Source organism: Dermacentor albipictus, chromosome 7, assembly GCF_038994185.2.
Source record: "Dermacentor albipictus isolate Rhodes 1998 colony chromosome 7, USDA_Dalb.pri_finalv2, whole genome shotgun sequence".
NCBI lineage: Eukaryota > Metazoa > Arthropoda > Arachnida > Ixodida > Ixodidae > Dermacentor > Dermacentor albipictus.
The window spans coordinates 106,546,869-106,566,858 of NC_091827.1; the positions used below are offsets into that span (position 1 = coordinate 106,546,869).

The 19,990-nt window shown below is 45.7% G+C and overlaps 1 protein-coding gene across 1 annotated transcript in view; it reads left to right on the forward strand.

Annotated features, from left to right (window-relative positions):
- Nucleotides 1–327: 327 nt before the first annotated feature.
- The window catches only part of LOC135903521 (uncharacterized), a 37,394-nt gene continuing 17,731 nt past the window's right edge, over nucleotides 328–19,990 (forward strand). The window contains exons 1-4 of the mRNA XM_070522566.1: nucleotides 328–378; nucleotides 907–1,042; nucleotides 3,915–4,034; nucleotides 19,266–19,438. Of these exons, the coding sequence (XP_070378667.1) occupies nucleotides 909–1,042; nucleotides 3,915–4,034; nucleotides 19,266–19,438 (427 nt within the window). The 5' untranslated portion in view covers nucleotides 328–378; nucleotides 907–908. The remainder of the gene's footprint in view (nucleotides 379–906; nucleotides 1,043–3,914; nucleotides 4,035–19,265; nucleotides 19,439–19,990) is intronic.

Sequence of the window (19,990 nt, forward strand, 5' to 3'; positions counted from 1 at the left end):
CTATGGTGCAGGTAATCTACATTAGCATTTCTTTACTTCTTTTGCAGCGTATGCACCTCTTCCTGCCAAATATTTTTTTTCAGCAGCTTCTACGAACTGCACCGCACTCGTACGCCAGATGTCATGAGCGTCATTGGCATCTTCCTATCTGTGGTCGCCACATGCGGTCTGCATCCGGCGGCGCACAATAATTTTGAATAAATATCCCAAAAATTTTTAGTGGAAATTCTAAGCGCCCTCTACCCTCTTCGTGTCCTCATTATTGTAGAGCCTATAAAAACGTCCATGCTTATTTACACCCTCCGGTAGAGTTCCAAAGAATACGGCTGCCGCAAGCAACTGATTGACGCGAGGGTGAAGTTCTCTCTGGTCGCTGCGGTGAGCAAATTTTTGGTTCCGTCGGGGGTTTTTTTTTTCACCCACATTTTTACTCTAACCAGTCTGTTATTTATCAAAATTGAACACACCTTTTTTTTTCCTTTGTCTCCAATGGCTGGGGACAGCTAAGCGAACTTAGGATACGCATGTTCCCACAACGCTTGAGTTTATTAATGCTAATGAAACAAAAATAAATTTGTGCGTTGAGTTTGCCCGAAAGAATAAGCTGGTTTGTTTCCTTTAATGTAACCACCAAATATCTGTAATTCGGGGGCATTTATGCCGTTATGAAGAAATGCTAAAGTTTAACTGCGTCGAAAAATAACGTATTAACCTTCTGTAGAAGTACAGACGCTGTACAATGAGAGTGGCGATATGGACTTGTTGGTTATTCATCCTGGGAAGCGCGAGTTGTAGCGCAAATTCCTGCCTATTCTAAGCAGTTGAGTTCAAAGTATAGTGTGCATGAAAAATGGAGTTGCGTCGGAAAGTGAACTTACTGATTCGTACACCTGCGTTGCACTGCAGCTATGAAGCCTGTCTCGGTTGCTCTCTCACTTGTTTCCATATTATATGACTGCCTGAGATACGAATGTTTCGTGGAGGCAGCAGTCTTGAACGGCTTAGAGCAGCCTGATGGCCTGGAGAACGTTTCTGCAACTGAGTAAGTCCTTTCTTCGCCTTGCTTATGTTTTGCTGCGATATAGATACAGCCACTCGCTACCGCGAGCTAAGGGGGCCGGAGTACTATTATTGTAAACCAGTTTAATTACCAAGTGAGAACGATACACCGGCAGGAGGGTTTACTGTAAATGTTCACTTAGTGCAAATGTCCATTTAGTCTGCTGCTGAAGTTTTGATTGGCTGTGCTGGGGCACGCATCACAAGGCGACAGGTGCTCCTAATCAATCTACATTTAGCAGCAGAGGGAACGAATATGTACACTAGGTGGACACTTGCAGAATACTTCCCTCCCTTGCCCCCCAGCCCATAGGTCTATTTATCGATTGTCATGCACCGAACATGTGAGCTCAGTTCTTTAGATGCTGATGATGCGCATGACGCATACGCCTATCCTCGCTACAAGTTCCGCCGGAGAGGAGAGCGCCATCCTGGTGACTCAAGGGAAGGAGAGGACGACCGGGGCGTAGTAAGATTTCAGTCGCTGCGCGTGCACCGTCTCACTTCCACGGCGCCTTAAGTCAGCGGACAGCGTCAGCAGCTCCACGAGGTAATTGACAGGAGACGTCTGTTGCACGACGCGGTAAGAGAGAGAGAGAGAGATGCAAATGAAAGAAAGGCAGGGAGGTTAACCAGACTTAAAACGTCCGGTTTGCTACCCTGCACTAGGGGAAGGGAAAGGGGAAATAAAGACGGAAAGAAGAGCGTGACAAAAATGAAAGCATGAGAAAAAAAATATGAGAAGGGACGAAATGGGGTCATTAGAGTCTTTCTAATAGGCCACTGTCACGTAGAAAAGTCAACAGAGCCTTGACCGACTTCTGCTGCGACGACAGTTCACGTCGGCATTCCAAAACTGACTGTTCTGAAAGTCGCCTGTCGTCAAGGCTCGCCAACGCGGTCGCTAGTGACAGCCGGTGCGCGCTGTATCGAGGACAGTGGCAAAGCACGTGGTCGATAGTCTCTTCGCCGCCGCAGTGTCTGCAAGCCGCGCTGTCATCCATACCGACTCGGAAGGCGAAGGATCTTGTATAGGCGACACCAAGCCACAGTCGGCAAAGTACTGCTGTTTCGAGTCGAGAGAGTCCAGGCGGGGGTCGAAGTCGAAGGGATGGGTCCAGTCGGTGTAGACGTGTATGCTTTAAGCTGGGTGTGTTCCATAAAGTTTTGATGGCTTCATTTGCAAGCACACGAATTTTCGTTGCAGCGTCGGTTCTTGAGAATGGAATGGAGTCTTGTAAGCCCTCCTCGTGTGCAGATCGTGCTGCTGCGTCGGCAAGTTCATTGCCCGTTATGCCACAGTGGCTAAGGACCATGGTAAGGACCACGCGGTAAGGACCATTGTACTTGGCGAGGTGGTTATAGGAAAAGTCGGGAGAGGTTGAAGGTATCCAGAGCCAAACTAAAGATCCCGGTTGATATGCGCAGGTGAGTCGGTAGTTATCGTGACGGAACTTTTACTGCCACCGGCCTTCAGTCGTAAAAGAGCTAGTGGCATTCCTCGGCGTGTCTGGAAGCTTCAGACGGATTGCACTCGGATGGGCCAGGTAGGCAAGGGAGAATCGTGTCGAGTGTACAGGAAGGTTCACTACCATATACAAAAGAGAATGGAGAAAAGGGCATCGTGGTCTGTGCGGCGGTGTTGTGGGCACAGGTCACATATGGTATAGCCAGGCCCCAGTTGGTATCATCGGACGAAGTGTATATTAATAGCATGCCGCCCAAAGTGCGATTGAATCACTCAGGTATGCCGTTTGTCCGGGGGTGGTAGGTAGTAGCAGTTCGATGTACAGTACGGCATGCAGTAAGTAGCGCATTAACTACGTCGGATAGGAAGACACGTCTTGTGCCGCTGAAAAGCTTCCGGGGCGCACCGCGACGAAGTAAAAGATGTTGCAAAAGGAAAAATACAACGTCGCTTGCTGCCACAATTGGTAGGGCAGCTGTTTCTGCAAAACACGTCAGGTGATATAAGGCAACAACAATCCAACGATTACCAGCAGTTGTGCAGTGGCAAGGGTTTTATAGGTCGGTGCCCACGCGGTCGAATGGTTGAGACGGGCACGGAACGTGGTATATGTAACGCAACTATTTTATGTAAATATGTAATTAATTTATGTAATCCTTACAGAAACTTGAACGTGTGGCAGAAGTTGTATGGTGCGATGCTCGCGTCTACATGAGTATGCGTGGTGGAGGACCGTAATTCATGAATAGCCAATTGAAGCGATGTGCCAGGACGCCGGGTCCTCGAGAGATATCGAGTTACCGTAAAGCAGTGAGGAAGAATCCCTTCGTTGGCGCTGAAGCTGCGAGCGGTCACAGACAGCGTTTATGATGGACAGAGACAGAGAAGCATACATACATACATACATACATACATACATACATACATACATACATACATACATACATACATACATACATACATACATACATACATACATACATACATACATACATACATACATACATACATACATACATACATACATACATACAAACAAACATACAAACAAACAAACAAACATGAATACAGAACAAACAACCAACCGACCACTTGACGAACTGAACTGGCCGGCTGGCCGACCGACTACCGACCGACCAATAGACCAATCGAGTACCGCAAAGCCAAGGTTGGATAGGCAAAGGAAGCTTCGATAGAAAAATATATGTTTTTCAAAATGCAACTTTTTGGAAATCATGTCCATGAAGCTAGCCCTATCGGAAACTGTTCACAAAACAGATTTAAGGCACCACTCTACCTCACGGTTAATCAAAAAGTGACATATAGCGTTTGGTTTGCTTAGTTTCAGCTCATATTTTCAGGGAAGTGACTGGCGTGTTCGCTTTAGGTTGCAGTCGAAGTCTCTGCAACGCATCGTCACAGACTTCGAAGATGGAGGCCACCGCCTCGCCGAGGTTTTCGAAGACAACACCAATGCTACCGTCAACTGCAACCTCATCGGCGAAGAGTGAGTATTGGTGAAATTCTACATAGGGAGAAAGAAAGGACGAGGAAGGCAGGCCGAGTAACCAGGTTACATCGTTCTTACTACCCTACACAGGGCTTGCGCGAAGCGGTGACAAGACGAAAATGATAAGGGACGGAAAGTGATGCGCGTTCAGGCGCAGAAGGTTCACTGGTCAAATGACGGCTGTCCCTGAGCCAGTGGTATTTAAGCAGTGCTGCATGGCTCATATCACTTTCCGCGTGGATGACGGTCGACTCCATTGCGCCAATATATTGTCTTATCTCGACGCTCTGCCAGCCAGGGCAAAGAAAACATAACAAATAATTTTGTAAGACATTGTGTTCTCGCGCAAATGACCCACCGCGGTTGCTTAGTGGCTATGGTGTTGGGCTGCCGAGCACGAGGTCGCGGGATCGAATCCCGGCCATAACGGCCGAATGTAGATGGGGGCGAAATGCGAAAACACCCGTTTACTTTGATTTAGGTGCCCGTTAAAGAACCCCAGGTGGTCGAAATTTCCGGAGTTCTCCACCACGGCGTGCCTCATAATCAGAAAGTGGTTTTGGCACGTAAAACCCCATAATTTCTTTCCCCGCGCAAAAGAGCAATTTCAGCTGTTTTCTTAAATGATTGACAGAATGAGGAAGCTTGCTGGAGCGAGCACATCAATCGTGTCCCTGAAAAGTTATTCATTTTATGTACCTTGACAATTTATGCCTGATAATTACAGACAGCTTGCATACTATGGAAGAACTAATCGAAGGAAGCGCACTTTATGCATGCTTCTTCCATTGAATAAAAAAGATGCGATAGTGTTGTCAGGTAACATGTGAAGTTTCTTGTCACGAGGAAAAAGCCAGAAAAACAAAAGCATTTATTTTATGTATATAAGAGCTACATTTATAAGGGCTATTGCATGGCTACATTGTAAAAATGAAAGAGAAAATGAAATTACGGATCTCACGCATATGTGGGGATCAATGATAAGCGAAGATTTCGCAGATGTTCTTAAGGAAATTTCTTCACTTCTCCTTCGTAGCTGAACGGTTAGGGCTCAGTAAACATTCCGACTACATTTTATTCATTTAAATTCTTCACACTCGCCTGCACCTGTAGCCGTATTTTATATCTCCATCGCCGACTTCATTTTTTTTTTGTTGCGGGCTTTTTCACTGATGTGTAGTTCAACGCTCCTCGCTCAACGCATGCGCTTGTCCACTTTTGTTTTCCTTTTCTCTTTTTCTCGTCTTTCTTTCTTTCTTTCTTTCTTTCGTTCTTTTTTCGGAATTTGATTTTATTTCCGACTTTATCACTTCTTGGCTCGTTTTCTACTTGTTGATTCGGGTGCGTAACGCCATCCGTTGCTTCTGTATTCGTCGACAAAAATTTGCCTTTTTACAGCGAAGCTGTAAATGCTAGTGTTCCGTCTATTTTTGTTCTCCGTAAACAAAAACTGCCAGTATCAATCGCTCATTCCCCCGTAAGCACGCAGAAACCTTAATCGTTCATATCCCAGTAAGTCAGACGCTACAATCGCACAACAATATGAAGCGAATAATGCTTACATTCTTTTGAATCACGCATATAAAATACAGAAGACCACCTCGAAAACTATGATCATCAATGGCTCATATCCCCGTTAGCATGCAAAACTGTAATCACTCACAGCCCAGTAAGGGAGAGGCTACAAACGCGCAGCAATAGAAAGGGAATAGTGCTTAGATTCTTTGGAATCACGCATACAATACACAGAACCACACGTCGAAAACTGTAATCATGAATGGCTCATACCTCTGTAAGCAAACAAAAAATTAACTGGTTCATACCCTCATAAGACAGAGGCTACAAGCACTCAGCCAAGTGGAGCGAAAAGTCTATACATTTTTGTTTTCTCTTGAGCAAACACACACTCAAACATATATATATGTATATATATATATATATATATATATATATATATATATATATATATATATATATATATATATATATATATATATATATATATATATATATATATATATATATATTGTGACAGGAAAGGGAAAGCGAGGAGCAGGCTGGCAACTGCCACGGGAAAGAGCACAACGCCTGCCTACTCTTCAGGAAGGAGGGGACAGCAACAGAAAATGACACATGCAACATACAGAACACCTTACGTTTCAATAAAACCAGGCTGAAGAAGCACCCGAACCACATAACTGATAACGGGCTCGTGATAGCAATGCAAAGCCCGTAACTCTCCCCGCCAATGTTTCCACGTAAAGGTTATTCTTGCGCAAGCTGTCATGCCGATACCAGCTTTCGACATTGGATGTGACGTCCTTAGCCTTTCGTATATAAGATAACCAGCATAGCAACTGATTTCAATGTTATTGCAGCGCATCTTTGGGCCGCGATGTGCTGTCGAAATTACCATTACTCCCCCATTTCTACCATTACTATAACTTTACACCACTACCACTACTCTAAAGACGCAAAGCATTGCATACCACTTTCATCAGTTAATAATAATAATAATATTCTTTATTATATCCCGTCATGTGATGGTTACAAATCCGGCCTGCATAGGCAACATTGCTTGTGTGCGACGCTGGGCAGTCAGCTGGTAGTACTGATATGTGTACAAAACAAAGAAATATAAAAAAATGAAATTGAAAAATAATGATACTGCAAAAAAAGATAATATTGCATCAACAGAAAAAAAAGACATTGACATAAAAGATAACTTCCCAATCGGGTTCACCTGATTCATTTCCCGAAGAAAAAGTTTTAAAAATATGGGCATTACGTATCACCCATGACTTTAACTGTTATTTATTTGTTTTAATGCTCCTGCGATATCATTCACACTCAATTTATTGAAATTAGCCGGCACGTAAAAAGCAAGAGTCCTCTTGCCGTTGTTTGTGTCAGTCTGACGGAAGCTGCAAGATTTCACGTTCAAAATTTTGAAATTAGTAGAATAACAACTCTTAAACATGGCGTCGAACAAAACTTGTTGCTCAACAATCAACATGTCTGACTGGTACATGTTCAGCAAGACATCTTCCCCATTACCAAGTGTGCCATACGAGACGCTATAGGCAATTTTTGTAGGATGTTGGTATTTACCTTAAGTATGCTAGAAAAAGCAAAGCCATAAATTGTTATTCCGTACCGTATGATCGATTCACCAAGTGCTTTGTAAACCATTTTCCGAACGTTTACATCATAGAAAGATTTTAGGGCATACAAATGAGCGCACACAGCACTGTAAGCGCCTTGCGAGCTCTTCAATGTGGACATTCTATGACAACATTTCGCTGAAGTGTAGCCCCAGGTATTTTGTGTTATTTACCAGATTTAGCGGAGGGCATGAGCATGCAACGAAATCACAGGTGTGGAGATAAACAGGTGAAATATCCGCGACTATTTATATGGGCTCTGGAAACATATGTTAGTCTTCGATTTATTAATAAACATTTTGTTGTTAATGAACCAATCAACATCTGACTGGTTTTTAATGTTTCTATTAATGTGTAAAGCAGTGTTGATTTGAGCACATCGAAATTCACTGCTATATTTCTTATCCTAATTTTAACAAAACCTGGAGATTTTGTTAAGCTTGTGGGTCGTATTATATACCTCTACAGGTATACAAAGGCCTCTACAAACAGTTCTTAAGCCTTTAGGCGGCGGTGCCGCGTTAGAGAATCCCAGGTAAATGTTCTCACACGTTTATCCACTTCATTAGAATTGAAAAGATATTTCCCTACAGTCTTTGTTTTAGTTAAAGAAGCAGAATCTCCTGAAAGTGCTATAGCGACGAAGTATTGGTCCGATACTTTTTCCTTAATAACACAGCCAAATGAACTATATTTCAACATTCTTGTGCTGATAAGATCCATACACGACCTTGTTAAACAATGGCCTAGAATTTCCATGCCTGTATACCTCCGAATATTGTTTTTCAGTCCGTAGATTGCCAAAAGTGTTAGGCAATCAGATGTTGCAGGCTTATTTGTTGCAGAAAGGTCTATATTAAAATGGTCGGCCAAAATAATGCTGCTTCTGTCTGTGTGCTTTTTGAGGAAGCTTGACAAATCGTCTAAAGACATATTTATGCTAGTGCTCGGTGGCGTATAAACAGCGCATACTGTAAATTCCAGATCTCCTTTAATCATTAGTACAGTAAGTACTTCAGCATATTGAAAATCAAAGGACACTGTCACAATGCCAACCACTTTTCACATAGACCCCTACACCACCACCTCTTTTGTTATCCCTGCACAAAAAGAAAGTTTGAAAACCATGCTGTGCAAAATGAGCGCATTCGTCTGTTGAAATATTGATTTCTGTTCAAATTAAAACATGCGTTGATGGCAATGCTTTAGCTAGGTGAATATTTACCATGTCCCACTGTTTGCGCAGGCTTCTCACATTCACATGGATTAGCTAAGGCAATGAGCTACTAGAAAGTTCTGACGCCCACTGGTCATTCCTCGATAGCCATTGTTCAGTTGAGTGTACTTGGTCAACCACTTCAGATTATTTTATTTCAGCCTTGTTCATTGTCATTGCGTAACAGTGCTGTTCCTTCGTGTTTCCTTGCAAGTATTCTGCCATTGCGCACCCAGACGAAGTGATATTGCTTATCTTTCGCTAGAGTTTTTGTTATCCATAGCAGTTTCTTCACTCGGGAAGTTAGACTATCGTTCAAGTATATCTTTTCACCCATCCACCTGTTCCGCTATTCAATCCATCGCTCTTTTGCTTCCCTTCTTGCAAATTGCACCAGAATAGGTGGGATGGAGTTAGCTTTGCCTTTGATTCTGTACACGGCTTCAAAGTCTTCTTGACTGGGCCTATGAAGTTCAAGTTTGGTCGCAATAGATTACATCACCTTTCATAGGTCCTCGCTTTCAGTCACTTTGACGCAATGTATTTCTAAATTGCTTCTTTGTGAATGTTATTCAAGATCATCTGCTGCTTGCTCCATATTCGACAGCCGGTCAGATCTGCCCAAAAGCTCGGCTTCCAGTTTACCTCTTTGTTTGTTTCCTTAAGTTCCTTTATATGTTCATACAACTTTCGCATATTTGCGTCATACTTAGATGAAAGCAATCCAAATGAAGTCTCCATACCCTCCGTTGCCGTACTCTGCACCAGCATTTCGTGGTTGCAAGCGTCGAGCTTGGCCAACTGCAGGTCTTGCTTCCTTTCTAACACATCTAATCGATTCAGCGCGACGTTAAGTTTGCCCAATACATGTGTTAGTGACAGCTCGACCGAAACATCTGTTGCTCTATTCTTCTGGGTTACGCCGTCACCGCCTCCCGTTAGCAATCGCGATCCACGATTTACGCAAGTCCGACACGACCACTGTTGTCTTTCCTTACTAGAGAAGCTTTTCAAGTTCGCTTTCGTAACACACGAAAACTTTCCTGCATGATACCAATTGTCGCACTCTGCACATGTGAGGCTCTGCAAAACATCAGCAATTGATTTCATCCACGCAAGGCAATCAAAGTCAGCCATCACAGAAACACTGGTGCAGTCCAGCGGAGAAGTATGCAACAACGAAATAAACAATAATACCTAATTAGGCATTCTCACCCATAAAGCAAAGAAGTGCCAGTCTCCCCTCTGCAAGTATTCCACCGGACTGCAACAGATGCCGAGTAGGCAGCGCCTTTATACCCTGCTGGTTTCGACATCTAGAGACAGCTGGCACTTTCCCCTGATATCGAGGTTGAAATCATGGCCATATCTTGCTTCCGAAGACGCTTTGCCCGCGGTCTCTTGTGATGACGTGTGCTCAGTCTTTTCTTTTCTTTTTCGGCCGGGAAAGCTTGCTTTGGACGATCTTTGATGCTGTCTTCAACTTCGGCGTTTCGAAGAAAGCAAGGAAGCGGTTAGTTTAGATTCTGCAAGTACTCCGCGACACTTCAACAGATGCCCAGTAGGCAGCGCCTTTATACCCTGCTGGTTTCGACATCTAGAGACAGCTGGCACTTTCCCCTGATATCGAGGTTGAAATCATGCTATATCTTGCTTCCGAAGACGCTTTGCCCGTGGTCTCTTGTCATGACGTGTGCTCATTCTTTTCTTTTCTTTTTCGGCCGGGAAAGCTTGCTTTGGACGATCTTTGATGCTGTCTTCAACTTCGGCGTTTCGAAGAAAGCAAGGAAACGGTCAGTTACGATTCTGCAAGTTCTCCGCCAGACTGCAACAGATGCCCAGTAGGCAGCGCCTTTATACCCAGCTGGTTTCGACATCTAGAGACAGCTGGACACTTTCCCCAGATAACGAGGTCAAAATCATGGCCATATCTTACTTCCGAAGACGCTTTGCCTGAGGTGCTTTGTGAAGACATGTGCTCAGTATTTTCGTTTCTATTTCGGCCGGAAAAACTTGCTTTGGACGATCCTTGATGCTGTCTTCAACTTCGGCGTTTCGAAGAAAGCAAGGAAGCGGTCAGTTTCGATTCTGCAAGTACTCCGCCACACTTCAAAAGATGCCCAGTAGGCAGCGCCTTTATACCCTGCTGGTTTCGACATCTAGAGACAGCTGGCACTTTCCCCTGATATCGAGGTTGAAATCATGGCCATATCTTGCTTCCGAAGACGCTTTGCCCGCGGTCTCTTGTGATGACGTGTGCTCAGTCTTTTCTTTTCTTTTTCGGCCGGGAAAGCTTGCTTTGGACGATCTTTGATGCTGTCTTCAACTTCGGCGTTTCGAAGAAAGCAAGGAAGCGGTTAGTTTAGATTCTGCAAGTACTCCGCGACACTTCAACAGATGCCCAGTAGGCAGCGCCTTTATACCCTGCTGGTTTGGACATCTAGAGACAGCTGGCACTTTCCCCTGATATCGAGGTTGAAATCATGCTATATCTTGCTTCCGAAGACGCTTTGCCCGTGGTCTCTTGTCATGACGTGTGCTCATTCTTTTCTTTTCTTTTTCGGCCGGGAAAGCTTGCTTTGGACGATCTTTGATGCTGTCTTCAACTTCGGCGTTTCGAAGAAAGCAAGGAAACGGTCAGTTACGATTCTGCAAGTTCTCCGCCAGACTGCAACAGATGCCCAGTAGGCAGCGCCTTTATACCCAGCTGGTTTCGACATCTAGAGACAGCTGGACACTTTCCCCAGATAACGAGGTCAAAATCATGGCCATATCTTACTTCCGAAGACGCTTTGCCTGAGGTGCCTGATTTTCGTTTCTATATCGGCCGGAAAAACTTGCTTTGGACGATCCTTGATGCTGTCTTCAACTTCGGCGTTTCGAAGAAAGCAAGGAAGCGGTCAGTTTCGATTCTGCAAGTACTCCGCCACACTGCAACAGATGCCCAGTAGGCAGCGCCTTTATACCCTGCTGGTTTACGACATCTAGAGACAGCTGGCACTTTCCCCTGATATCGAGGTTGAAATCATGGCCATATCTTGCTTCCGAAGACGCTTTGCCCGCGGTCTCTTGTGATGACGTGTGCTCAGTCTTTTCTTTTCTTTTTCGGCCGGGAAAGCTTGCTTTGGACGATCTTTGATGCTGTCTTCAACTTCGGCGTTTCGAAGAAAGCAAGGAAGCGGTTAGTTTAGATTCTGCAAGTACTCCGCGACACTTCAACAGATGCCCAGTAGGCAGCGCCTTTTTACCCTGCTGGTTTCGACATCTAGAGACAGCTGGCACTTTCCCCTGATATCGAGGTTGAAATCATGCTATATCTTGCTTCCGAAGACGCTTTGCCCGTGGTCTCTTGTCATGACGTGTGCTCATTCTTTTCTTTTCTTTTTCGGCCGGGAAAGCTTGCTTTGGACGATCTTTGATGCTGTCTTCAACTTCGGCGTTTCGAAGAAAGCAAGGAAACGGTCAGTTACGATTCTGCAAGTTCTCCGCCAGACTGCAACAGATGCCCAGTAGGCAGCGCCTTTATACCCAGCTGGTTTCGACATCTAGAGACAGCTGGACACTTTCCCCAGATAACGAGGTCAAAATCATGGCCATATCTTACTTCCGAAGACGCTTTGCCTGAGGTGCTTTGTGAAGACATGTGCTCAGTATTTTCGTTTCTATTTCGGCCGGAAAAACTTGCTTTGGACGATCCTTGATGCTGTCTTCAACTTCGGCGTTTCGAAGAAAGCAAGGAAGCGGTCAGTTTCGATTCTGCAAGTACTCCGCCACACTTCAAAAGATGCCCAGTAGGCAGCGCCTTTATACCCTGCTGGTTTCGACATCTAGAGACAGCTGGCACTTTCCCCTGATATCGAGGTTGAAATCATGGCCATATCTTGCTTCCGAAGACGCTTTGCCCGCGGTCTCTTGTGATGACGTGTGCTCAGTCTTTTCTTTTCTTTTTCGGCCGGGAAAGCTTGCTTTGGATGATCTTTGATGCTGTCTTCAACTTCGGCGTATGGAAGAAAGCAAGGAAACGGTCAGTTTCGATTTTGCAAGTACTCCGCGACACTTCAACAGATGCCCAGTAGGCAGCGCCTTTTTACCCTGCTGGTTTCGACATCTAGAGACAGCTGGCACTTTCCCCTGATATCGAGGTTGAAATCATGCTATATCTTGCTTCCGAAGACGCTTTGCCCGTGGTCTCTTGTCATGACGTGTGCTCATTCTTTTCTTTTCTTTTTCGGCCGGGAAAGCTTGCTTTGGACGATCTTTGATGCTGTCTTCAACTTCGGCGTTTCGAAGAAAGCAAGGAAACGGTCAGTTACGATTCTGCAAGTTCTCCGCCAGACTGCAACAGATGCCCAGTAGGCAGCGCCTTTATACCCAGCTGGTTTCGACATCTAGAGACAGCTGGACACTTTCCCCAGATAACGAGGTCAAAATCATGGCCATATCTTACTTCCGAAGACGCTTTGCCTGAGGTGCTTTGTGAAGACATGTGCTCAGTATTTTCGTTTCTATTTCGGCCGGAAAAACTTGCTTTGGACGATCCTTGATGCTGTCTTCAACTTCGGCGTTTCGAAGAAAGCAAGGAAGCGGTCAGTTTCGATTCTGCAAGTACTCCGCCACACTGCAACAGATGCCCAGTAGGCAGCGCCTTTATACCCTGCTGGTTTACGACATCTAGAGACAGCTGGCACTTTCCCCTGATATCGAGGTTGAAATCATGGCCATATCTTGCTTCCGAAGACGCTTTGCCCGCGGTCTCTTGTGATGACGTGTGCTCAGTCTTTTCTTTTCTTTTTCGGCCGGGAAAGCTTGCTTTGGACGATCTTTGATGCTGTCTTCAACTTCGGCGTTTCGAAGAAAGCAAGGAAGCGGTTAGTTTAGATTCTGCAAGTACTCCGCGACACTTCAACAGATGCCCAGTAGGCAGCGCCTTTTTACCCTGCTGGTTTCGACATCTAGAGACAGCTGGCACTTTCCCCTGATATCGAGGTTGAAATCATGCTATATCTTGCTTCCGAAGACGCTTTGCCCGTGGTCTCTTGTCATGACGTGTGCTCATTCTTTTCTTTTCTTTTTCGGCCGGGAAAGCTTGCTTTGGACGATCTTTGATGCTGTCTTCAACTTCGGCGTTTCGAAGAAAGCAAGGAAACGGTCAGTTACGATTCTGCAAGTTCTCCGCCAGACTGCAACAGATGCCCAGTAGGCAGCGCCTTTATACCCAGCTGGTTTCGACATCTAGAGACAGCTGGACACTTTCCCCAGATAACGAGGTCAAAATCATGGCCATATCTTACTTCCGAAGACGCTTTGCCTGAGGTGCTTTGTGAAGACATGTGCTCAGTATTTTCGTTTCTATTTCGGCCGGAAAAACTTGCTTTGGACGATCCTTGATGCTGTCTTCAACTTCGGCGTTTCGAAGAAAGCAAGGAAGCGGTCAGTTTCGATTCTGCAAGTACTCCGCCACACTTCAAAAGATGCCCAGTAGGCAGCGCCTTTATACCCTGCTGGTTTCGACATCTAGAGACAGCTGGCACTTTCCCCTGATATCGAGGGTGAAATCATGGCCATATCTTGCTTCCGAAGACGCTTTGCCCGCGGTCTCTTGTGATGACGTGTGCTCAGTCTTTTCTTTTCTTTTTCGGCCGGGAAAGCTTGCTTTGGATGATCTTTGATGCTGTCTTCAACTTCGGCGTATGGAAGAAAGCAAGGAAACGGTCAGTTTCGATTTTGCAAGTACTCCGCCACACTGCAACAGATGCCCAGTAGGCAGCGCCTTTATACCCAGCTGGTTTTGACATCTAGAGACAGCTGGACACTTTCCCCAGATAACGAGGTCAAAATCATGGCCATATCTTACTTCCGAAGACGCTTTGCCTGAGGTGCTTTGTGACGACATGTGCTCAGTATTTTCATTTCCATTTCAGCCGGAAAAACTTGCTTTGGACGATCCTTCGTGCTGTCTTCAACTTCGGCGTTTCGAAGAAAGCAAGGAAGCGGTCAGTTTCGATTCTGCAAGTACTCCGCCACACTTCAAAAGATGCCCAGTAGGCAGCGCCTTTATATCCAGCTGTTTTCGACATCTAGAGACAGCTGGACACTTTCCCCAGATAACGAGGTCAAAATCATGGCCACATCTTACTTCCGAAGACGCTTTGCCTGAGGTGCTTTGTGACGACATGTGCTCAGTATTTTCATTTCCATTTCAGCCGGAAAAACTTGCTTTGGACGATCCTTCGTGCTGTCTTCAACTTCGGCGTTTCGAAGAAAGCAAGGAAGCGGTCAGTTTCGATTCTGCAAGTACTCCGCCACACTGCAACAGATGCCCAGTAGGCAGCGCCTTTATACCCTGCTGGTTTAGAAATCTAGAGACAGCTGGCACTTTCCCCTGATATCGAGGTTGAAATCATGGCCATATCTTGCTTCCGAAGACGCTTTGCCCGCGGTCTCTTGTGATGACGTGTGCTCAGTCTTTTCTTTTGTCTTTCGGCCGGGAAAGCTTGCTTTGGACGATCATTGATGCTGTCTTCAACTTCGGCGTTTCGAAGAAAGCAAGGAAGCGGTAAGTTTTGATTCTGCAAGTACTCCGCCAGACTGCAGCAGATGCCCATTAGGCAGCGCGTTTATACCCTGCTGGTTTCGGCATCTATAGAGAGCTGGACAGTTTTCCCCAGATAACGAGGTCAAAATCATGCCATATCTTGCTTCCGAAGACGCTTTGCCCGTGGTCTCTTGTGATGACGTGTGCTCAGTCTTTTCTTTTCTTTTTCGGCCGGGAAAGCTTGCTTTGGACGATCTTTGTGCTGTCTTCAACTTCGGCGTTTCGAAGAAAGCAAGGAAACGGTCAGTTTCGATTCTGCAAGTACTCCGCCACACTGCAACAGATGCCCAGTAGGCAGCGCCTTTATACCCAGCTGTTTTCGACATCTAGAGACAGCTGGACACTTTCCCCAGATAACGAGGTCAAAATCATGGCCATATCTTACTTCCGAAGACGCTTTGCCTGAGGTGCTTTGTGACGACATGTGCTCAGTATTTTCATTTCCATTTCAGCCGGAAAAAATTGCTTTGTACGATCCTTCGTGCTGTCTTCAACTTCGGCGTTTCGAAGAAAGCAAGGAAGCGGTCAGTTTCGATTCTGCAAGTACTCCGCCACACTGCAACAGATGCCCAGTAGGCAGCGCCTTTATACCCTGCTGGTTTCGACATCTAGAGACAGCTGGCACTTTCCCCTGATATCGAGGTTGAAATCATGCTATATCTTGCTTCCGAAGACGCTTTGCCCGCGGTCTCTTGTCATGACGTGTGCTCAGTCTTTTCTTTTCTTTTTCGGCCGGGAAATCTTGCTTTGGATTATCTTTGATGCTGTCTTCAACTTCGGCGTATGGAAGAAAGCAAGGAAGCGGTCAGTTTCGTTCTGCAAGTACTCCGCCACACTGCAACAGATGCCCAGTAGGCAGCGCCTTTATACCCTGCTGGTTTAGACATCTAGAGACAGCTGGCACTTTCCCCTGATATCGAGGTTGAAATCATGGCCATATCTTGCTTCCGAAGACGCTTTGCCCGCGGTCCCTTGTGACGACGCGTGCTCAGTCCTTTCTTTTCTCTTTCGGCCGGGAAAGCTTGCTTTGGACGATCTTTGATGCTGTCTTCAACTTCGGCGTTTCGAAGAAAGCAAGGAAGCGGTAAGTTTCGATTCTGCAAGTAGTCCGCCAGACTGCAGCAGATGCCCATTAGGCAGCGCGTTTATACCCTGCTGGTTTCGGCATCTATAGACAGCTGGACAGTTTTCCCCAGTTAACGAGGTTGAAATCATGGCCATACCTTGCTTCCGAAGACGCTTTGCCTGCCGTCCCTTGTGACGACACGTGCTCAGTCTTTTTCTTTTCCCTTTCGGGCGGGAAAGCTTGGTTTGGACGATCCTTGCTGCTTTCTTCAACTTCGGCGTTTCTCATAAAGCAAAGAAGCGGTCAGTCGCCACTCTGCAAATGCTACGCCGGACTGCCATGATGGGCCAGTTGTAGCAGTGGTTTTAAATATCTTTGCTTGTCATCCAGCTTCCCAGAGTGGAATGTTCCTTTTTTTGTTCCGATTCAGCAAGACCGAGCACTAACTGTTCCGGAAGCGCTGCTGCCCACGTTATACTCGACGCTTCATCCCAGGGGTGAATGTCCGAATGGCTGCCATTGGCTGTTTGAAGCGGACGCTCTTACGACGCTAGCGCCAACACCCGCTTCAGCTACGGTCCATAACAGGAGGGCGATGCTTTAGCAAAATGGCGGCGCACAAGACTGTTTACGCTGTCATGGCAACACGAACAGCAGCCGCACAGAGCCCCCTCTCCTGAGCGTTTTTTTCTGTTTTATTATGCCTACCCACTCCGCTCCTTTTTCCCCTTTCGCCCATGCCACGCGCATCGCTTACGTTTTTTTTTTTTGCCTGTACGCAGTGTGTTCTCGTGTATTTTTTTTTTATCGCGCGCACGCTACGCCGCGCATTGGAATTGGTTGCGAGCTGGCCCGTGGCGCACCGTGGGCTATGTGTTAGTACGCACGCAGCCTTTACCACGCTTATGTTATGCCAGCTTGTGCCGGGACTTAAAAAAAATGCACTTCTACCACAACAGGCCTTTGTTCTCTCTTTATTGACATGGTTTCCGAAAAAAGATTTTTCTTGTAACGTGGTGTGATACAAGCTCAAAAAATGAAAAAAAGTGAAAGGTGCATGACGTGTACATGAGTACCAAACACAAAAGTTCGCAGAGAGTGAAATAACAAAAAAAACGCTAAAAAACGCGAAGGCTGTTGCATGTACAGACAAATATTAAAAAAACAAGGTTTTTAATATAACGCCCACAACACCAGAGTGTAGACGAGCTGCTGATATATGCACTAAGATATTGCACAAAACTCGGCGACGTGTATGACAGTCATGAGAACTAAAGAAAGCGAAAATTCGCTGGCAATTGCATAAACAGTGGCACGCAAGGTACCTAAAAAATACAACGAAAAGCAAAGATTGTTTTATTGACAGTCATACAAAAACTAGTTAAATACTTATATTCCTGCGGGACATGTTCATTACTACTGAACAAAATGAAAAAGTAGACATGGCAGAATAAAAGCAACTTTGCACTAAAAACGGAAATACACATTATCACATTATTTTGCACTTGGCCACAAATTTAGTAACCGTGGCAAAGGGTCTTTTCTTCACCCGGCCTTTTCTTCAAAGACCGGGTGAAATAAGCCAACAACGCCACTTTTCTTTTACCACGACTGCTATGCTTAGCAGTAAAATTACATCACGTAAGGCACTAAGTCATACCTATCGGACACTCCTTTGTCTAATAAACACGACCTGCGAAAGTCTGCATATAGGACGCTTGCAATGCTAATGCTTTCTAAAAAAATGCGTATCATGCCTGCAAATCAAGGCTGTTCGTACAGATTTCCCTTCGGCGATTACTGAGATAATGCACAAACACGAAACGTAACATTTCAGCTGCTAGTACGTTTGTAGAACGGTTACACAAAGAAAAAGCAGTGTGGGTGAAATAGAAAACTGGGTCAGTTAAGGAAGTTGCAGAGTGAGGCCTGGCACAGGAAAAGTCACAGACCAGGTGACAAGGAGGAGGAACATCTATTTGTCAGCTGTAGCACAGTTAAGGCGCAATGACGTTCGGAGGCTCGTGGAGCACACACATGCAGAGGGCCGTGTTCGTGTACATGCGTCGTATGCCCTTGGGTCTGCGTGCTTCCGAGGCACCCGGAAGAACATTGCAGGGCTTGTTTTTGAGGTATTTTTGCACCACTGCCGGATACACGAGCGGTGCGAGTCGTGAAACGGGTGAAATATCGCGGAACATAAGCAAACAGCTATCGAAGACCACGAAACTGCCCACGACGGTCAACGCACAGCAGCGTACGCTTCCTGATAACAGCAGACAACGAAACATGAATTTTCATGCAGTGGGTTAAGCTGGTGCCGGACCGGCAGGCGCGCGTGAAAATAGTCGAAAGTGAGGAAATTACGTGGCAGGACAAGGTAAGAGGGGCTGAGAGGAGGGGGCGAAAGGTCACAACGTGCGGGATCGGCGCGCGTAGCGCGCGCCGATCTAAGAGGCTGTGCAAGGGAAGCGAAGTTGATTTCCCGCCCTCCCGATGGATGGCGCCAATTACGTCTGCCACGGAAGCGGCGGAGTTGCCGAGGCTGGGCTTCATACCGTAGATTGGCACACGGCGATAGCTTGATGGGTCACCGAATGAGCCGTGACGGGCCTGCATCTCACCAACGACGGTAGCTCGTAAGCACGTGAGCTTCGCGAGATAACATCATAAGAGCCACGTATAGGTGGTGAACCCTTTGACATGAAACGAGCCTCGAAACATGACGTGGGGCATTGTTTTTGGCGCTGCCTGTGGACTAAGTATCGGTACCTAAGCGGGCCAAGGTGAATTTTCATCGACAAGTATCTTCAGAAGGAGTGAAGCTATTAAAATTGCATAATTTATTTTGTCTCTTACGGCTCACTTTCCCAATCGTATACCATTACAACGTTCATGTTAAAATCAGTAACTAAAAAGTTTAATAGCCCATTTTAATTCATTAACGAACGCACTGGAATGGCCACTCGACCATCTACTGTCCGCCGGGCTGAAGGAACGTGTAGGGCTGGCAGGATTTCCGCATTGATCAAATTTCATTTAAGAAAAAAAATTTTCATCCGTGCAGGTCTCCCCATAAATATTTCCGAGCGCAGCTAAGAGCACATGACATCTGCTTCGCGTATCATGCCACAGCAAGGAGTAAAGTTGCCTTGCATGGCACTAATCGATGACATTTTTTTTACAGAACCCTAATTCAACAAATATTGAGGTTGGTTCCGGCGGAGCTAGTGACAAGTGTAACAACCGCACAAATGGATGAAGTTGTCGACAAGTGTCAAGACAAAGAATCGATGATGGAAGGCTCATCCCTTTTAAGCACAATAGGCGATGATCTTCAAAGCCTTGTCATATTTCCAGGTAAACATAAGTTTCCTAATAGTGGCACAGTATTGTGCAAAAATTACATATTTCCGCGGAAGGAATTAATTTCGTACCATATCCGTGCCACCGAGTGGTCGATCTCGGTGACGAGGTGCGAGGCCTTGTGCGGGCAAATAATTGTTGTTTAAGAAGATGCAAAGCGAGAAGATTCACTAGACAGCCTCTATAACTCAGTACAAGCTTATCCCTTAGGCATTATCCCTTAAAACGATAACTGCGTAGGCAATCCACGAGATAGAACAACTATCCCTTCAGCGCTGCGTCAAGCAAAAGTGACTTTGCCCAAAAAAGTTATCTACAAAGAATACGAACCATAGTTGAGCAATGCATGATGCCAGTAGAAATAAGCAAGCTTTCTTTTTCATAGCTGTGTACAGCCTCCAGCACACTTGTTGAGAGCGTAGCTGGGTGCATTGAGCGCTAACTAACGCAAGAGCAAAGAGTCCTCCTTAGCATTTCCATCTTGACGCCTTAGGGGCCTCTGGCGTATGGAGGGATCGTTGAGAATACGGAGAAATTTAAGTGAAT